The sequence below is a fragment of the Penicillium canescens genome (assembly GCF_028828765.1).
Source record: "Penicillium canescens strain IBT 15451 chromosome Unknown utg000004l_segment0_segment0, whole genome shotgun sequence".
Taxonomy (NCBI): Eukaryota; Fungi; Ascomycota; class Eurotiomycetes; order Eurotiales; family Aspergillaceae; genus Penicillium; species Penicillium canescens.
The window spans coordinates 4,656,609-4,672,848 of NW_026703966.1; the positions used below are offsets into that span (position 1 = coordinate 4,656,609).

A 16,240-nucleotide genomic window follows, 5' to 3' on the forward strand; every position below is an offset into this window, starting at 1 on the left:
AAGACAGGGAAGAGAGGGAAGAGGGACGTGAAGACCAGTCGACGGGCGTTGACGCCTGGCGAAGGGCACTAAGAGGGTGGGGCAGACTAACCATTCCTGTGTTTACATACATTTCCCCCCTTCAAGGTCTTTCGCTGCAAACATTGCAGTTTCGTTGGCATAAGGGAAATTTTTGAAACGAATAGCCGATGAGTGAAATGTTCCAGATTGCGCAAAATGTTCATCATACTGCCTTGTTCCCATCTCATGTCGAATTGCCTAGAAATGAGATCGGGTATGTGGCGTCAACAAGCGTTTAATTCGGCGATTTGATTGGACCAAATTGATGTGCATACATCCCTGCTCTCCTAGGCCCGGCGTTTACCATTCAAAATTATTCCATTGTCAATTCAACTATCCACGTAAAAGCAGTTGGGTAAAGCGTCTTTCTACCATACATTTATCTAACAATGGGAGACAAGGAACAACTTCCCCAATTCATAAGTATTGATCAGGTGAAATTATCACAAAAAGGGCAACCAATAGGCCGAGTATGCGTAGGTATCATAAATAGCCGATTCTTCTCCTCTGAGTGCGGCAAAAACCTCTCCCATCATTACGATGCGACTGAGGATATACAATACCGCTGACCCCAAACTGACGAAAGTCGAAAATCCGTCCCATCGGAGGACCACCTTTTCAAAGTGCATGAAAATAAGCATAGAGACAATCGAAACAAATGCAGATGCGCGCCAGAGCCACAACTCAATGATCGTTGGAAATATGGTGTTCCAAGAGACAAGGTGCAGAGCGCCAAAGGAAACTCCGAACAGACAGGTCACCGGCCATATCTTTGACCTGTATAGACCGGGGTCCCAATGAGCCACAACTATATCCTTTCGGATTTTGACTTGCTCTCCGATATTCTGGGCCTCGCTTTCGTTGTTTGTAGTTGTGTATGTGATGTCGGGATTCGGATTTGCAGTTTGTATTGAATTCTTCGCCAGCTTTTCAGAGGTCGCCCTAGCTTCCCGCATGATTCTGTCTTCTTCTTCCTTTTCAAAAACACGAGGAGTTAGATACCACACATTCCAGTGTGAAACCTGATGTTTAATTCCTTCGTTATCGAACTTATTGCTGACAGCCATTGATTCAAAAGTCTGCATTTGTTCTGGGGTCATATCAGGCAGCCCAACAATCGAGGGCGATCGGATATCCTTCGGTTTGTTCCACCAGAAGAAATATGTCACGATAAACAATGGGATGTAGCCCAAAGTCATAGACTCTAACTGAGAGAGTGGAAGATGATAAGAAACACGCAATATGCATTGCGCAGAAAACCAGCATACTTGAATCAAAGCCAGAAATTTTGCGGCGCTGTCTGATTTGTTTTTGTCGCAGATGTCATCAAGTAAAAGGCTCTGATGTAGTGCATCTCCCCAATGTGAGAGACGTTGTTGAAGTAGCCAGGTGTATTGATTTGGCCAGATGACGCGGTCGCCATTGGGTGTGCGATACCTCAGAGCGAGCATACTAATGTAAAAAGCGTGAACGATTTTAAACTGCCCCTCTGTAAGGCCCGAGCACTCTCTTTCCATCCTTCGACATTGAGCCCATTCCTGAAGTCCTTCCACTGCGATGAATTCGGGTGCGAATATAGTCTTGACAAAAAGCGCCATCTTATGTAGTGTAGCATAAGACTCGCGTTTATAAACTCGGGGGTGTATCACAATCCATGTGCATAGAAAGATTGTCGCAAGACATGTTGTTATTAGGCTTATTGTGCCACGACCTGGGCTATCCCAAACCCATGCGACCAAGTTTTGATGGGCCGGCGATACCATGGAGACAAACGTTGATGGGGAATAGCCGCGTATCTGTGTCTATAGCGAACAAATATTTGATATCACGGGCGCCTTAGACATGGCAATGTTCAAAGATATATCAAGTTTCAAAGACAGTCGCTGGAAATTATTTTATAACTAGCGACATAATTGTGCTCACGCCAGATAAGTGCGGAGCTAGGACTGACGCTAAACTGCAGGCCTGGAACATCAAATCTCGATCTTTCGTCAGACAAGAAACAGTTTGGGAATTGGTGGACGAGATGCTGAGATGGTGGATCGATCCATTTTCGAATAGGAACCGTCACATAGCCGCCACTATACCGAGGCGCTTGATTTGTGTGGATCTTGTCCGCCCCATTGACACCACATGGTCCCTGCCCCAATACCAAACACTTTATGTACCCGGTTCATGCGGATGTACTTGCATATATGGTTTAATCTCCACACTTTCAGACACTATTCTCAGCTTCGAATACTCCTGGCGCTTGCTGAAACCTTAATTCTATGAGCCAAATGACGTGGATGTAGGTGGCTTAAACATTTATAGTAAAGCGACCGTGGATCGAGTGGGGTCCGGTCCACAGATAGATCGCTCTCAAATTTATCCTGGACACTTGAGATCTAAAGGATTAGAAAGTGCGATGGAGGGCTAGCTATGCCCTTCATGTATGGGGAAAGTGCTCAAAGTAATTCCAGCCGCAATATTTCGAGCGCTAGATACGGAGCATATTTGTTTTGATACAAATGTAACCGACGAATTTGGCGCGAGTCAAATCATCCATGTACAGGTCATGACCAGGGGAGGGAGCGAGTATTATTCCGTCTTCTGCGTCGTCTCGATGTGAGCTTGTTACGAAATGTGCGTATATTATCCATGGCCTGCCCCGTTTGATGTACGGCTCATTTTGCCTTTGTATATGGTAAAGGGTGCTTTTTGGGAGAACTTTCAACACTATTCCGAGGAGAGTCCTCTATATAACGTGGCTATTCAGACTGTAAATATGATAGGCGATTGATTTTATTCCATAATTATACTTTTGACGACAAAACCACGCTTGAAAGATAAAGGTTCACTCGTCAGTTAGACTAAAAGAACAAAGTAGACCATTGTGATCACTCCAGGAGGGAAACTCCTCGGTAGACTCAGGCCGCAATGAACCAGACTTCTCCGAGCCACCGAGTTGCCGTAGCTTTAGGACTCGGATAGAAGAAGCTTTAAGCTCTAGAGTTGCAGTCTTTAAGACAGTTTGGCGGAAACTGCTGCAGTCCATCTACTCCCCCCATGTATAACCAGTTTCGTCGGGACGAAGAGATAGCCAGGCAGTGGGACCATTGCTTTCTACAGGATGAGAGTCTTTGGGAGTTACCGGATTGAAATCACCAGAAATCAGCCCAAAACCTGTGGTATCGAGGAATGGGGATAATATTAACATCTGCTGTGGCCGAAAGGAAGGCTAGATCGGTAGAGAATCAAGATGAACATTCACAAGCCGAACTCACCTAGTTAAGGCTCCAGATTCCCCGAGCGAAGGGACGAGTATATCACAGCAGAGCGCATCTCTCTCGAAGAGATTGGAATATTTGTTCCTGCAAACAGGCCCTAGAGTTGCCTTGCCAATCTCAGATCCTGATGAAAAGCGTGTCATGGTTAGCAAAGTTATTGTGCTGAAAGAGCGTGTACTCCTTCCCCCATCATCACATTCGCTCGAAATACACGAATCACGGTTACAATTGTCGAGTAAAATTTGCCGCAAGACCCCTTTGAAACATCTTGCAGGAAAACAATATCCACCTTCGGTTCCAGCTCAGTGATAAAAGTGGTGGTTACGGTGGCGCGTTCTTGATCTTTGGGAGCTCCTAAATCAATGTTCCATTTTACCAAGACGAGTCTTCGATATTTTTAATGCCCGCGTTTTGACTCCGGGTCATCACTTGGATTTATGTCTAAGCGAGTAGGAGTCGTTGTTGGACAGAGTCGAAGGTGTGAGGTACGTTTTGAATTGAAAAAGAAGTGGTATGTCATTTGAACCGTGTGGGTGGCATGACTGGATTCGCGCATAAATATCCATGGTATGTCAGTTGTTGGCTGTTGTTGTTGCATGAAGATTCAAAAACTCTAGAGTTGAGTTTGGGCTCCTGCCCCACTTTCGGACCGGACCCACCAAGATCATGTAATGAGTGGACTTACCTAACTACGCACGTGCACGTAACCTATGTCTTGACTCCAGTCTCCTGCCAGGTGTTTGATACTCAAGGTTATTCAACAATGTCAATGCAAAGCCTCCCAGTTGAAATCGTGTATACGGTACTTCGATTTGTAGGCAGTGATTCACTTCGAAAACAGGAAGCATGCTGCCTACTGGTCTCTAGGTGGTGGTACAATCTTGCGGAGACCATTCTGCTCGAAGACCTGGTTCTCAATACAAATCAGCTTTTACACATCCCTGAAAAGACGCTTGACAAGCTGAGAATACTTGCACAATGGCTTACAGTCGATATGAAGGACACCCTAGACTCGCACGGCCACGAAGAGTTAGATGATTGCTTCAGTCGATTGCTACCCCATTGTTCCAGACTGATAGGTCTCAATTTGCTCGCACATAGCCACTTCAATCCTGAAGAACCTTTGGCACCCCATACGAACTACCTCGAAACGTGGTCACCCACAAAGCTGCTAGATACGCTCCAATGTTCTAAGATCTCTGAGCTTGTTATTGACACCTGTGGCTCTGAGGTCAAGGGCGGCGTGCATATCTGCCCCCACCTGGCGCTAAATATCTCTTCTCTACGATCTATTCGCCTGAGGATGCGTAGCATATGTCCTCAGGTATTTGACCTTCAACACGATTCAAAGATTGAGAGCATTCTCATTAATCTCAGTCTCATGGAGCCCGATCGCCTTCACGCAGGTTTTAGCCGTCATTGCACTGAGACAAATCCTGCGTATCAGTTATGTGAAGACATGGTTGCCGCTGCCACAAAGGTCGCAAAAAGCCAACCTAGCATGAAAATATTGAGGATACTATGCCATAGACACCCGTATCTAGAGATAGTGTCTAGGGATTGCATCAATGGGACTGAGATGATTCTCTCGATTGATGATGGGTGGGACTGGAGTGATAATGGGCATCCGGATTCAGATGATGAGGAAATCTCCGGTCAAGACTTGTTTTCAACTGAAAGTGAGGACAATGAGAGGTTCATCTAGACTATTGTCTCTCAGAAAAGCTGTGGTCGTGGACTCAAAAATCGGTCAAGTAGGATCCGGCTCCCTGTCTTGTCATTGCATTACATTCCTTATGGTTTATGAAGATTGAACTCGTTCCGAAAACAAGGAACTCTCCACATGAAATGTATTTTTACGACGAATTCTCGGAGCGGTCGGTCCACCAAGTTAGTGAAGATTAGCCAGCCAATGGTAGACATCCTTGAACTACTGTTTTGCACAATCGGGAGTTAGTCAAATGCGAGGTCATGGCCACAACGCAGTTGTTCAACATTACTATCTGCGGCAGATAAACATATCAATTGCCTCTCCCCAACAAAACTTGAGTGACGAGAGTATGAGCACATTGAGAATGGAGAACATACTCGTTGCCTGTGACGTTTTAGTTTCGTCGCTCCTTTTCCAAGAAGATGCTGTTATGGCTGGCCGCCATCTCCGATCGGGCTGTATGCTACTGGAGCACTATCGGATACGCCATGAAAACAAATGACAGAATGTAGGGCACGGGTGCTGGTATTCGAGTCGTGGAGGGTAAAAAGCTAGTGGCATGAACTGGGCTGGTGTCGTCTGTACTATCATTCTGCGGCAACTGCCAGAGTCTGTCGTAGGTCTGCTTAATGTTTTCAAAGATTGAGCCCATCATCGACAATAAGTCCCCATTCTCCAATATGGCGTTATCACACGTGATGCACTGTTGAAGCGACTGCGGAATGCATCTAGAACACAATCAAAGTAAACGGTCCTTCGTGCAACTCGAACATTCCAATTTAACTCTTTTTTCGAAAAAACCAGAGTAAAAAAAGAGTAAAAAAACAAAGAGTAAGCTCATCTGTCGGGAGGGGAAGGACGGGACGGACCGTTCAGTGGGCACCTAGCTGAGCGGGACCAGCTTCAGTAAAAGTTGAACGGTTACCGGGTCCCGGTCAGCTGTTATGCCCTAATTTAACGCAGTTAGCTGGAATTTGGGTATATGAACGGGCTAGATTAGTGACACACAATACAAATCCCTTTTTTGCTTCAGGGCTAATACTGTACGAGGCAAATGGACTGGTTGCCAAAAGACGACAAACGGTTTCAGGAACTTGCAACCTTTTATCTTCCCCACATTTGTGGAACTCGCCCGACTATCTCCAAACGCGCTATTCGTTACGGCATGGGTCGAATTTAGTTGCTCGATCCACAGATCCCCCTAGTAGAGGCTCCCGCTCCCTATCCACCGCATTTTCTCTCCCTTTGCCCCTCCGCCAAGCCAATACAAACAAAACACCCTGCCCCATCGCAAAAACACCATTATCAAAAGCGGGGAACCCAACCAAGTCATACCAATACATAAGATTGTCGAGAGCGACCACCGGCCATGACCACGTGCCCCACCCCAATCTAGCATTTTCAATCGGAACGCGCCAGATCCATGTAAAAGCCACAGCAGCAAAGACAACAGCTTGCGCCGCCAATCCGCAGATACTTAGAGCATTGCCTGGTGGACTCGATAATTCTGGACTCCTTGCACTTTTGATTTCCCGTATCTGCGAGAAAACAGCATATACCACCAACACTGTTACGAGCGGGTTCAGCAAACACATGGAGAGGAAGAATATTCCCGAAGCTAGAGGATCACCGTAAGTGTGATCCGGCGAAGGGAAACCATAGAGGATATCCAAGATTGGAGGGATGATTGATATGGGGATGTAGAGTGCGTATGCGATGACATAGAACGGCTTCGAGGGTGTGTGTCGTAAGCAGGCACAGAAACTGGATGATATATTAGTTGGGACTTGCTTGATTGTACCTGTAGCCGGGGGTGGGTTATTACTGACAGTGTAAAAAATGATAACCAGACCACAGCAGTCTGGTACATATTCAGCCTATCTCCGAACGTTGGGGGATCATAGACGAGTGGGATGTTTTGTTCAGGGTCCTTGGCTATGAGAAGATAGACAAAGAATTTGAATTGCTCTGTTGCGCAGAGGAGGTTCCAAAAGACGTAGTCCGTTGAAATCCCTTTGCTGGTCTTTTGTGTCCGGATGCGATGCAGTTGAGGGAGAAACGATAAAGCGGTTAGGATGGTGAGAGCCCTGCGAATTTCCAAGCTTGTTAGTCGTCTTGTGTTTTTTGTTCTTGCTAGTATTGGGACATACACTCGGAGACGGTCAGGTATGGGTATAAGTAGCATTTTGAGTAGAAGTAGCCCATATGATACATGCTGGATAAGTTAGGTACTCGGAGAGGTCGAATGGGAACGTTGAGCGTTTTCTCTCGGGTGTCACCACCTGCCTCTTCTGGTATGGCGCCTTCTCTTTGGCCCCCAAGTTTGTTTTGCTCGTTTGCATGTAAGCTCTAGACAGGCAATACGTCATTAAGTTATTTTAAATGTTATTGAGGGTTTTGAATACTGTCAAGAAGGGGAGTCAGGGCTAAAGGGCAGCACTTCAGAAAAGGGCTCGGAAACAATCTGTGTGAATAAAGTGACGATTCTGTTTCGACAGAGTAATTTAACCACACGCTATGTAAAGTTATTTACCGACCTGTACTAATCCCGGCACAGCTACAGTATATTACGACAAGCCACAGCTTCGGAATTTTGAACAACCGCGGGGTAAGACAAAAACATGTGTCTTTCCGTTATGAAAAACACTTTCCTGTTTGTTTCCCTGGTCGTTTGAGTCTTAATTTATCGCCTTGATTCTACGATTCCAATTAATCACTCGTCCCCTTTTTTGTGCAATAACGTGCAATAACACCTTCAAACATATGCTGTTCATGCCCGTAGTCTTCGCAGTCTAAACCGCTCTATTCAACTATGGGTTATAAACTATCGTCGCTGTGCATCAAGCCGACGCTAGCTTTCAGTATCGACACCACGCGACTGTACGCCAACGGAAGACGGCATTCCTCTACAAGTGCGTTACCTCTACTTAAAACTACGGCCTGCTGGTCACCTTCTCCCTGTCAAACAACGGTATCACAATTGACTTTGATGACACACACGAGAACTTGAATGGGTCTCAAATGCGGATATCTTTGTGCTCCACTGGCAAAGGGCCATCTGCGGCCGAGCCTCACCACCATCAATGCCGTCGATGACCATGGTAAGACCCAAATCTTTGGTTGATAGGTATACTCTTAGCTTCGAAACTGAAGAATACTCAGGAAATCGTACTCGCTTCTAGCTTGCGGTAACCATACAAAAGCGAAAAGTGGATGATTTCGAGTCTACGCTGATTTTTTTCCCACTAACCATATGCCGTTCTTTGTATATAATTACAATTGACAGCAACAAAGAGTCTGAATCTCTATGCCTCCATCCAGCCCTTCTCATTCTGGTCTGCGAAGCTCTCCCGGTATGGATGTTTCTCAATCCAATCCTCGGCACCAAGGACTGTTGCATGTGTCTCATAGAACTCGGTAAGCACATCGTTAAGTTCTGTAGAGTGTGAGCAAACCGTCAAATCCATCTCAGGAAATTTCCTTGGTACTCACTTTCAATTTCAAGAGGCTCTGAAGGTTGCAGGGAAAACCGAGAAAGACCTTCCCTCCAGAGTACCAGTGCGGAGGGAATGGGAGTACCTAGACACATGAGCGTTGTTTCCCATTGTAAATTGGGCCTAGATGCAATAATACCTCGCTGGATACACACAACCGTGGGATCCAAAATAGACTTGCCGTCGTTGATATCCTCCTGGTACCGCTCGAAATCAAACTTCAGCATCTGCTGCATAAGACGAGAATTGGGCATAAAGACTGGCCCGTTGGAGTCTAATATAGAATCAGTATTTTCTTGCACAATGTCGACTACAAGAGGGGATAGGGCTTGACGCACAGGGGCTGGACTTTGAGATCATCGCGTGAACCAATCCATCTTCAGATACTTTGATACCATCCTTTCTGTGGCGGGTCTCGTCCTGGTTCGCGTCGTACATTGTCGCATTCCGCTGTAGCTGGAATCGATACAATGTCGCTGGGAAGGAAGCATGCGTGGAAAGCAGGGAGAACTTTCGGACATTGCCGGGGTTAAGCCGGGTGGCATTTAGCCAGTGGCTGGCGAACATTGTGCTGGAGTATGTCCTAAGCCACTTCCAGGGGGAAGGTTACAAGATGATATTTCACGAATACCAAAGAAAGTGTAAGGATGTGGATGGAATGATGTTTTGGACACGAGCACAGTTTCTTCTGGAACGCTGTCAATCCCGTCTGAAGTGTAGAGATATGGATCTAAAAAGGGCTCACACAGGACATGGCCAGGTGACGTCCCAGCTATGAACTGCCGTAGGCGGTCAACCGCCTGTGGTGGGCCCGGTGAGTCTCGGAGCCGGATCTTCTTTCTTGATCTTCCATCCCATTATCGAGTCCAAATATCCAAATATCAACTGGACATGATTTATGTCTGGGCAGTGCGCACTTGAGCAGGTCCAAGGGTACTAATTGTTCGGGTTCCATAAATGACGTCAGCCCCTTCCATTGATTCCAATCTCAAACATTGCAATCTAACTATTCAATCACCATTTTATTTCCCCTCGTCACTGTCTCTTTTAATGAGGTACCCTCTCTTCACACGTACATTTGGACACCAATTTCTATCTTTGTATTGTAATGGGTATATTCTTCGTGACTCATGATTTTATGTTTTAGTAATCGACTATACGTGTGCGAATATGCTCCACCATTTCTGCCGGCAACTCTTCCGGTTTGACCAGGCCCATTTGCAGTAGATCAGACCAGAAGAACATGGCTCTGTCTTGGGAATAGGCCAGGTAGTCAAAGCCCTCTTCCTCATCAACATCCGCTGCCACCGGGGGCGTCACGGTCTCTTCTTTGTCGTTAAGTCCTTGCTCATCGCTTGAAGCACCGGTCATCCTCGCAATACCTTCTTCCATGCCCGGTATCTTGGCTTGGACGATACCCCATGTCGCCCAATTTACTGAGCTGATTACACGCCACAGACGTGTTTGTTGCATCAAATCACGTACTCCCTTTTCTAGCTCTTGCTCTGTGGTCTGGGCTTGGTGCCAGCTGGACTCTGCGGGGTTTTCGTCCAGATCGAGTGGGGTGATAGCGGGTGCATTGCGGCCAGAGATGACTGGCGATATATGTCCGACAGCAACGCTTGCAGGGCGATGAGTTAAATAATTTGAGATGAAGCGATGTTGCTCCTCTGGGGTCGGGTAAAGACGATTGTTGCAAGCCCATGAGTGCTCTTCATCGTGGTAATTGTAACACCATTCGGTCTATGTTGATTAGAAGAAGAATTTTACAAGCCAGGAATGCTTTAGACTCACAAAGTGATTAGCGAACTCATATCCACGGGTGTTCGCCGACGAATACTCGAAGTCGATGACAACAAGCTGCTTATGCTCATTCGCGGGCAGGAGTAGCGGCGATTCCGTGGCAGGCTGCATTCGAAGCAAATTGCCGTATTGGGTCTAAACAGGTCAGTATCGGGGAAGGTGAATGGCGAGCGAAAGCTTACATCGTTGTGGGCGAACACAAGCTGCCGCTTGATCTCTTCCATTCCACCACAGGTAGCGACAAGCCAAGTCCTATATTTTTCCACGGCCTTGCGGAACATCGCCCATGGCACGCCGAAAACATAACCGCGCCGCCGCCACGATTCGGTGGCCGCCTTGGCCTCATTCTCCGGTGACTGCACCTCTTTGTCCAGCCAGGTTGTCAGCTTTTCACAGTGATCCACCCATTTGTCGTAGTCCTGGAAGACTTTTGGTCCACCTTCCCGCTCCTCCTTGAGGAGTTCGATGCCATCATGAAGCTCACGCATTCGCTTGGCAATATGCTTAGCAGTCTCGGGAATTCGCAGATCCTTCGCTGTCAACGTGCGAGCCTCTAAAAACTGCTCGAATCGACCGTTTTTGAAAGTTCCGAGTACACGAGGGCCAATGTTCTTTCGACCGAGGCGACGCAAAATCTGCAATTCCTTCTCACGGTCGATCAGATGCTCAACCTGAGGACCGTAAATACGAAGCAGAAGTTTCCTATAATATTATTAGTCTCGATAAATAGAACAAATCGTTATCGTGTACTGACGGTGGAGGCTTCCTGGAGGCCAAGGAAGTAGAGTCACGCTTCGGAGGAGGAATGTTCTTGGGCGGCTGAACCACATACACCGCGTTAGTTAACGCACCACTGAGACGCACAACCTCAATGTCATTGGCTTTCTCCATCGGTACTTTACGCCAGCCCCGGAGTTGTAAAGTATGCGCAAGGCGCAGGATCTCTGTTCTAAAGATCTGCCAAGCCTGGCGATCCTTAGAGCGCTTTGAGGATGTGTTGCTATCAACAGCGTCGTCATCTGCTGCGACACTTGAGTTGTAGGCCAGGGTCTTGGAGTTATCAAGAACAGCTTCTACGCCGGGAACAGGAGCATCAACATCAGTGTAATCGGAGTCCGAAGCTGAGCCTCGGCGAAGACCTTTGGGGCGGCGGCGAGCTGCCCGATTTACAGACTGGAGGGCTTCCAACGAATCCGTACCGCGCGAGCGCGAGTGTTGCACAAGGATTTCCTCTAGTTTGTCGAGGGACAATCGAGTTCCAGAACTATTGTGATGTTCCTCCGACGCTCGATGATTACTGGCAGAGCCCTCTCTATGTTTTGAACCAACCTCAGCCCGTCGGGCCTGGTGAACATTTTGCCGAGACTTCTCATTTTGCAGCCATTCAGATACTTGGTGGAATAGGCTCAGCTGGAGGTCTTCTTCAGGTTTTATAGGCCGATCATTATCTTCCAATGTCAAAGCATCTAACTTGGCGCTCGCCTGGTGGCTTATCGTGGAAGGCATGTGAGTTGGGTGGATCGGAGGGCGGGCGGTGGCTTTCGGCACAGGCGCGCGATACTGCTTTAGCGACGATGTGTCGGGTGGGGAGGCAGGTGTGGTTCCACCTGCATGCAAGGACTTGTGTGAAGGAATGTTCAAGCCCGTTCCCGAAATAGGCGGCGAGTCTACTGGCAATCAGTAAGTCTAGGTCCGAAGAGGTGTTAAAAGAGGAGCGCCACAGTTGGATCAACATCCAGCAAATACTGCATATGACGGAAAATTGCGGGGTTTGGCATTATCCAAGCACGACGACAGCGCAACATGAGGGGGGAGACAGCCTACCTGCTACTTCGGGGTCACAGCCACCATTCTTTTCAGAGGGCATGAGATCTGAGCGCCACGAATGAGTGAAGTGGCGTTGAGAATGGAGCTGGAAAGGCAGGTGTATCACCAAGGATGGTCAATTAGGCGCAAGACCAAGGATGTTCACGGCAAATGTATAGAAGAGTAGGTGCCCAACAACCAGGAGGTTACCCCAATCGTTGGTGGGGTTGAATTTGCATGTGATAGAGCGGTTGTCAATATTCAATAGAACCGGATCTATAATGATCCGATGCATACCTTATGTAATTAGACTGGACCCATTAATAAGTTAGAGAAAAATAGGGATAATACAAGACAGAGTCATTGATATCTCCAATTGGTCGGATACAGTACGTGAAGGGCCAGGTATTGACAGCGGTTGGTTGTCTTAAGCTGAACGTTACCTCCGGCCAATCACGTGGCTCTTTCTTTACATTCGACTCACTCCACCAACTGTCCAATATAGACAAACCACATACTCAAGAAACCATCCTTCATTCGTTGGGAGGTCGCACGGTGGTCCGAGTCGACAATGGTCTTGTCGTAAAGTCTGGTCACATTCGCCCCCACGAAGCGGAAACACTTCGGTTTATTGCAAACAACACGATGATCCCCGTGCGTGAAGTTCATGATATCCGCAGGGAGGATAACCGAAGATGACCAAGTCATCGCTATTATGATGGACTATGTGCCTGGCAAGCGACTCGACGAAGCTTGGGATACTTTAGATTCCGATCAGAAGCTCGCTATTGCCGACCAACTCCATCCATATAATAACCAACTTCGCGCTTAAAGGGAGACTACATCGGGGCCGAGTCACCGCTATCCTCTGACCGGGAATATGCTGGCTGGTATCCGGAACACTGGGAATATATCTAGGCGTTTCGATATGTAAGGCCGATGCCTGACTGGCCGGAATATCTTGGCCCGTATTCTGCCGCCCCGATATGAAGGGAGCATACCAGCTCAGGTTAATATGCTAACAAGAGAGGCCGCCCCTGCGGATACAATGCTTTGATTCTGATATGATGCAGTGGAATATAAGTGCCAGCCACTCACTCTATTCCATTGTCTACTTCCATGGTCTACTTCAACAATGTCGTTCCTCTTTTTGTCCCCTGATTTCATTTTCTGGGCCGCGTAGATGGGTGATTTCGAAAGTGGTGACTCTTTTTATCTCTTTGTTTTTACAATCGTGGTGATTGATTACAGACGGTCGAAACTATCAGGTTTCATGGGCTCTACTGATTACCAGGTACCCACTCCCCGTGTTTCTACGTGTTCGCCAAAGCACTAAATAGATTCATATTCCAGAATCAATAAATGCAAATTTCGGCAATTTGTACAATAAGCACAGTAAATCTATACTGAAAAACAACTTCTATGTACGAGTCCCTACAATCCCAATTAAAATTGTTGCCCCAGTCATCCACCAACCAGCAATCCCAAACGCGCCCTGGACATCTTTCTTCAAAATCCCCCAGAGCACCCCAAACAGCAGACTCGGGGGAAAGAAAAAAAGGCCAAGAGCAGTCCATATCTTGACCCAATCCCAATCCTCCGCAAAATAAATACCCCACCCCTCATCAGGGTCTTGCTCTTGATACCTAACGTCACACCTCGGTCTATTATCCCTTATCTTCGGAACTTGCTGCAATATCAGCGTTGCTCCTGGTTTGAGACTATCTGGGTCACGGAATAGATCCATCATTAGTCGTGGGCCGATGGGTGGCGAGAGCTTTGCAGGGATCGGCCGGCAGTCATATTTCGAGCCTTTTGGTGGGACGAGGGTTGAGGGCGGGATGCAACGACACGGGTTGCCGGGGATGCATATTTCGGGATGAGGGCGAAAGTCCCCGTATGAGGGGCCGTAGAGGAACTGAGGGGTGTCAGTATTGGTATCGGTATTGGTATTGGTCTTATTGATATTTATATGAAGTATTTCGACAGGTCATGGTGTATACCTTCATAAAATGAATACTGCGGAGCGTCCGAAGGGACCAGATAGACCTGAAACGTCCTCGGTGTTTCCTGTAAGACCAGCGTAGTTTTTGAAAGAGTTGCCGGTCATCTCTGATGTAGTCGACACGATCATGATACAATTCCATGGGATAGCCCCTTCTTTCTAGAGTGTAAAATAGAAAGAGCCCGCGGTCCGATGGATTCCCTAGCTCAATATCTGTGTGGAAACCATTGTTTGTGGCTCTGTTGGATGAATTGGATGATTGGCTGGTGATATCTGTAGCAGAGGAAGAATATGTCTGTGATGAACCGGCAGTTGTAGTTGGAGACTGATTATATTGAGAAACGGGCTGGTTTTGGCTACCTTTCAAAGAGGCCATTGTTGTCTTTGTATTAATGGTGAAGTGGTTCAAGTATTCTTGGACAGCCGCAATAGAGCCTGGCTCGTGTTCAATGTAGTCATCGTAAAGCCTTTTGCCGTGTCGCTGGGTATTAATGAAGGTAATCAGATTCCAAAAACCGATACCCATAAGGCTGATAGGCAGTGCTTATGAGACTTACATTTTTCCACCTCAATCGGGCGTGGTGTTTGGGTAAGCTCTCTTCTATGAAACCGAAATCTGAGAGAATCTTCCTTATTTTCTGGTGCAGATCCATATCTTGGGTTTCAGCGCTGAACTGATCTCCAGACTCCACAACTGGAACAGATGGCGAAGTTCGCAAATAAGAGACGGATGGCGGATCAAAACTGGTGACATTTACTTCAGATGCGGACAAGTTGTTGAGTTGATTGTATGGTCTGTTAAGACCCAGATCCCACACTTCACTCTTGTATGGATCTTTTGCTCCAATGTCAGGTATCTCTTTGCTCCCTTTGGAAAGCATATCGAGCACAAGAAGCAGACTTGTGTTTTGTTGGGAGATATCTTCATGGATTCTCTTTGGATCGCGAGATCTTTCTATGGGGGAGCTGGAGGTACTTTTGCGATACTGCTGTAGGCCACGGAGAATCTCCTCACAACCTTGGATAATTTTGTCAACCAGTTCAAGATGTATTCTATCGGTCTGAGAGTCCAGGGTCTGGATACTCGTATTGATCATTCCAAGAGTGGTCGTCAAATTGTGCACATCTTCGGCTAATATCCGACGCATGTTGTTGTCCATGTTGAGCAAAAGTATGTGCTCAACCACTTCATTGCCAAGTGCAACCAAGGACGCTATCCTTAACTCAACTTCGCGTATATCAAACATGTCGCGCAGTAATGAGAAGGTTAACTGCTTGTAATCAAAGTAACCAAACAAAGGCCAGAAAAACGCTCGAGAGCGAAAGCTAGCGAGACCGAGAGCTGGAGGAGATTAAGGGGGTTAAATAAAACCGCCCCTGAGGCTGATGGCCCCCACCATCGGGCGCGTACAGTTGGCTTCCTTGCTCAGCCACAAAAGTACGAATCACGATGGCCTGGGCTTGCTTTTGGTGTACTGGGGACTAGAGAAGGCAGAGAAGCTACCAGACGTTACTTAGCCGGAATAGGCGGTAATTTCCAAACTGAAGATGTCAAAATGAGTGAAGGACAAGGGTAAATGACGGTGTGGCCCTGGCAGTGGGGATCAACATGTGTTGATCGGTTGGAAGCGGAGGCGCAGACCTCAGCCCTCACTACGCTTTGTTCTCCAGCAGGCTTCATGAAACGGCTCGCTTTTAGTCCCTGGGAGCCTTATAGTCTTCTCCGATTGATTAACTTGTTGACCCGATAGTGGTTCATGTACATGGTCTGCGTTCTATCTATGCGGACCTTGGGTGTCTTCGGCACCTGTGTTAGGCACGAAATATAAGTCTAATTTATCTGCAGCTATGCTTTATTGCCCTCACGCGGGTATTTTGTGCGGATATTAGGTGCGCAAAAAACCGATGAGAGGCAATGTTTAAAGGTCGAGAAGTACTTAAGGTCAAACAATCGGCCTTCAAGCTTAGTATAGCTCTTCTAGCAGATTACGTATAAACGTTATTGTTCGATTTGCTATGCCAATACTGCTATTCCCTTTCCCTATATGTTCTCTGGATTAGTTTTGAGTTAGATAGATACCGATCCCTAAGT

General features: G+C 47.1%; 8 protein-coding genes across 8 annotated transcripts; 1 reads left to right on the forward strand and 7 right to left on the reverse strand.

Moving 5' to 3' along the window:
* Window positions 1–503: 503 nt before the first annotated feature.
* Window positions 504–1,658, reverse strand: N7446_007129 (uncharacterized protein; the record flags this gene model as incomplete). Its single annotated transcript, XM_058515875.1, has 2 exons — window positions 504–1,268; window positions 1,329–1,658. 2 exons carry the CDS (start codon window positions 1,656–1,658, stop codon window positions 504–506), a joined length of 1,095 nt encoding a protein of 364 aa, XP_058373053.1.
* A 1,439-nt stretch (window positions 1,659–3,097) lies between these two features.
* Window positions 3,098–3,472, reverse strand: N7446_007130 (Endonuclease/exonuclease/phosphatase; the record flags this gene model as incomplete). Its single annotated transcript, XM_058515876.1, has 3 exons — window positions 3,098–3,225; window positions 3,258–3,280; window positions 3,327–3,472. The coding sequence occupies 3 exons, from the start codon at window positions 3,470–3,472 to the stop codon at window positions 3,098–3,100; spliced, it is 297 nt and encodes a 98-aa protein (XP_058373054.1).
* Window positions 3,473–3,483: 11 nt separating this feature from the next.
* N7446_007131 (uncharacterized protein) lies at window positions 3,484–3,895 on the reverse strand (the record flags this gene model as incomplete). Its single annotated transcript, XM_058515877.1, has 2 exons — window positions 3,484–3,715; window positions 3,759–3,895. The coding sequence occupies 2 exons, from the start codon at window positions 3,893–3,895 to the stop codon at window positions 3,484–3,486; spliced, it is 369 nt and encodes a 122-aa protein (XP_058373055.1).
* Window positions 3,896–4,092: 197 nt separating this feature from the next.
* On the forward strand, window positions 4,093–5,034 carry N7446_007132 (uncharacterized protein; the record flags this gene model as incomplete). Its single annotated transcript, XM_058515878.1, has 1 exon — window positions 4,093–5,034. One exon carries the CDS (start codon window positions 4,093–4,095, stop codon window positions 5,032–5,034), a length of 942 nt encoding a protein of 313 aa, XP_058373056.1.
* A 1,157-nt stretch (window positions 5,035–6,191) lies between these two features.
* On the reverse strand, window positions 6,192–7,225 carry N7446_007133 (uncharacterized protein; the record flags this gene model as incomplete). Its single annotated transcript, XM_058515879.1, has 3 exons — window positions 6,192–6,804; window positions 6,870–7,127; window positions 7,191–7,225. 3 exons carry the CDS (start codon window positions 7,223–7,225, stop codon window positions 6,192–6,194), a joined length of 906 nt encoding a protein of 301 aa, XP_058373057.1.
* A 1,120-nt stretch (window positions 7,226–8,345) lies between these two features.
* N7446_007134 (uncharacterized protein) lies at window positions 8,346–9,101 on the reverse strand (the record flags this gene model as incomplete). Its single annotated transcript, XM_058515880.1, has 4 exons — window positions 8,346–8,476; window positions 8,533–8,619; window positions 8,674–8,808; window positions 8,873–9,101. 4 exons carry the CDS (start codon window positions 9,099–9,101, stop codon window positions 8,346–8,348), a joined length of 582 nt encoding a protein of 193 aa, XP_058373058.1.
* A 576-nt stretch (window positions 9,102–9,677) lies between these two features.
* Window positions 9,678–12,204, reverse strand: N7446_007135 (uncharacterized protein; the record flags this gene model as incomplete). Its single annotated transcript, XM_058515881.1, has 5 exons — window positions 9,678–10,277; window positions 10,329–10,472; window positions 10,520–11,039; window positions 11,092–12,004; window positions 12,162–12,204. The coding sequence occupies 5 exons, from the start codon at window positions 12,202–12,204 to the stop codon at window positions 9,678–9,680; spliced, it is 2,220 nt and encodes a 739-aa protein (XP_058373059.1).
* Window positions 12,205–13,563: 1,359 nt separating this feature from the next.
* Window positions 13,564–15,308, reverse strand: N7446_007136 (uncharacterized protein; the record flags this gene model as incomplete). Its single annotated transcript, XM_058515882.1, has 3 exons — window positions 13,564–14,061; window positions 14,147–14,629; window positions 14,706–15,308. 3 exons carry the CDS (start codon window positions 15,306–15,308, stop codon window positions 13,564–13,566), a joined length of 1,584 nt encoding a protein of 527 aa, XP_058373060.1.
* Between the last annotated feature and the right edge of the window lie 932 nt (window positions 15,309–16,240).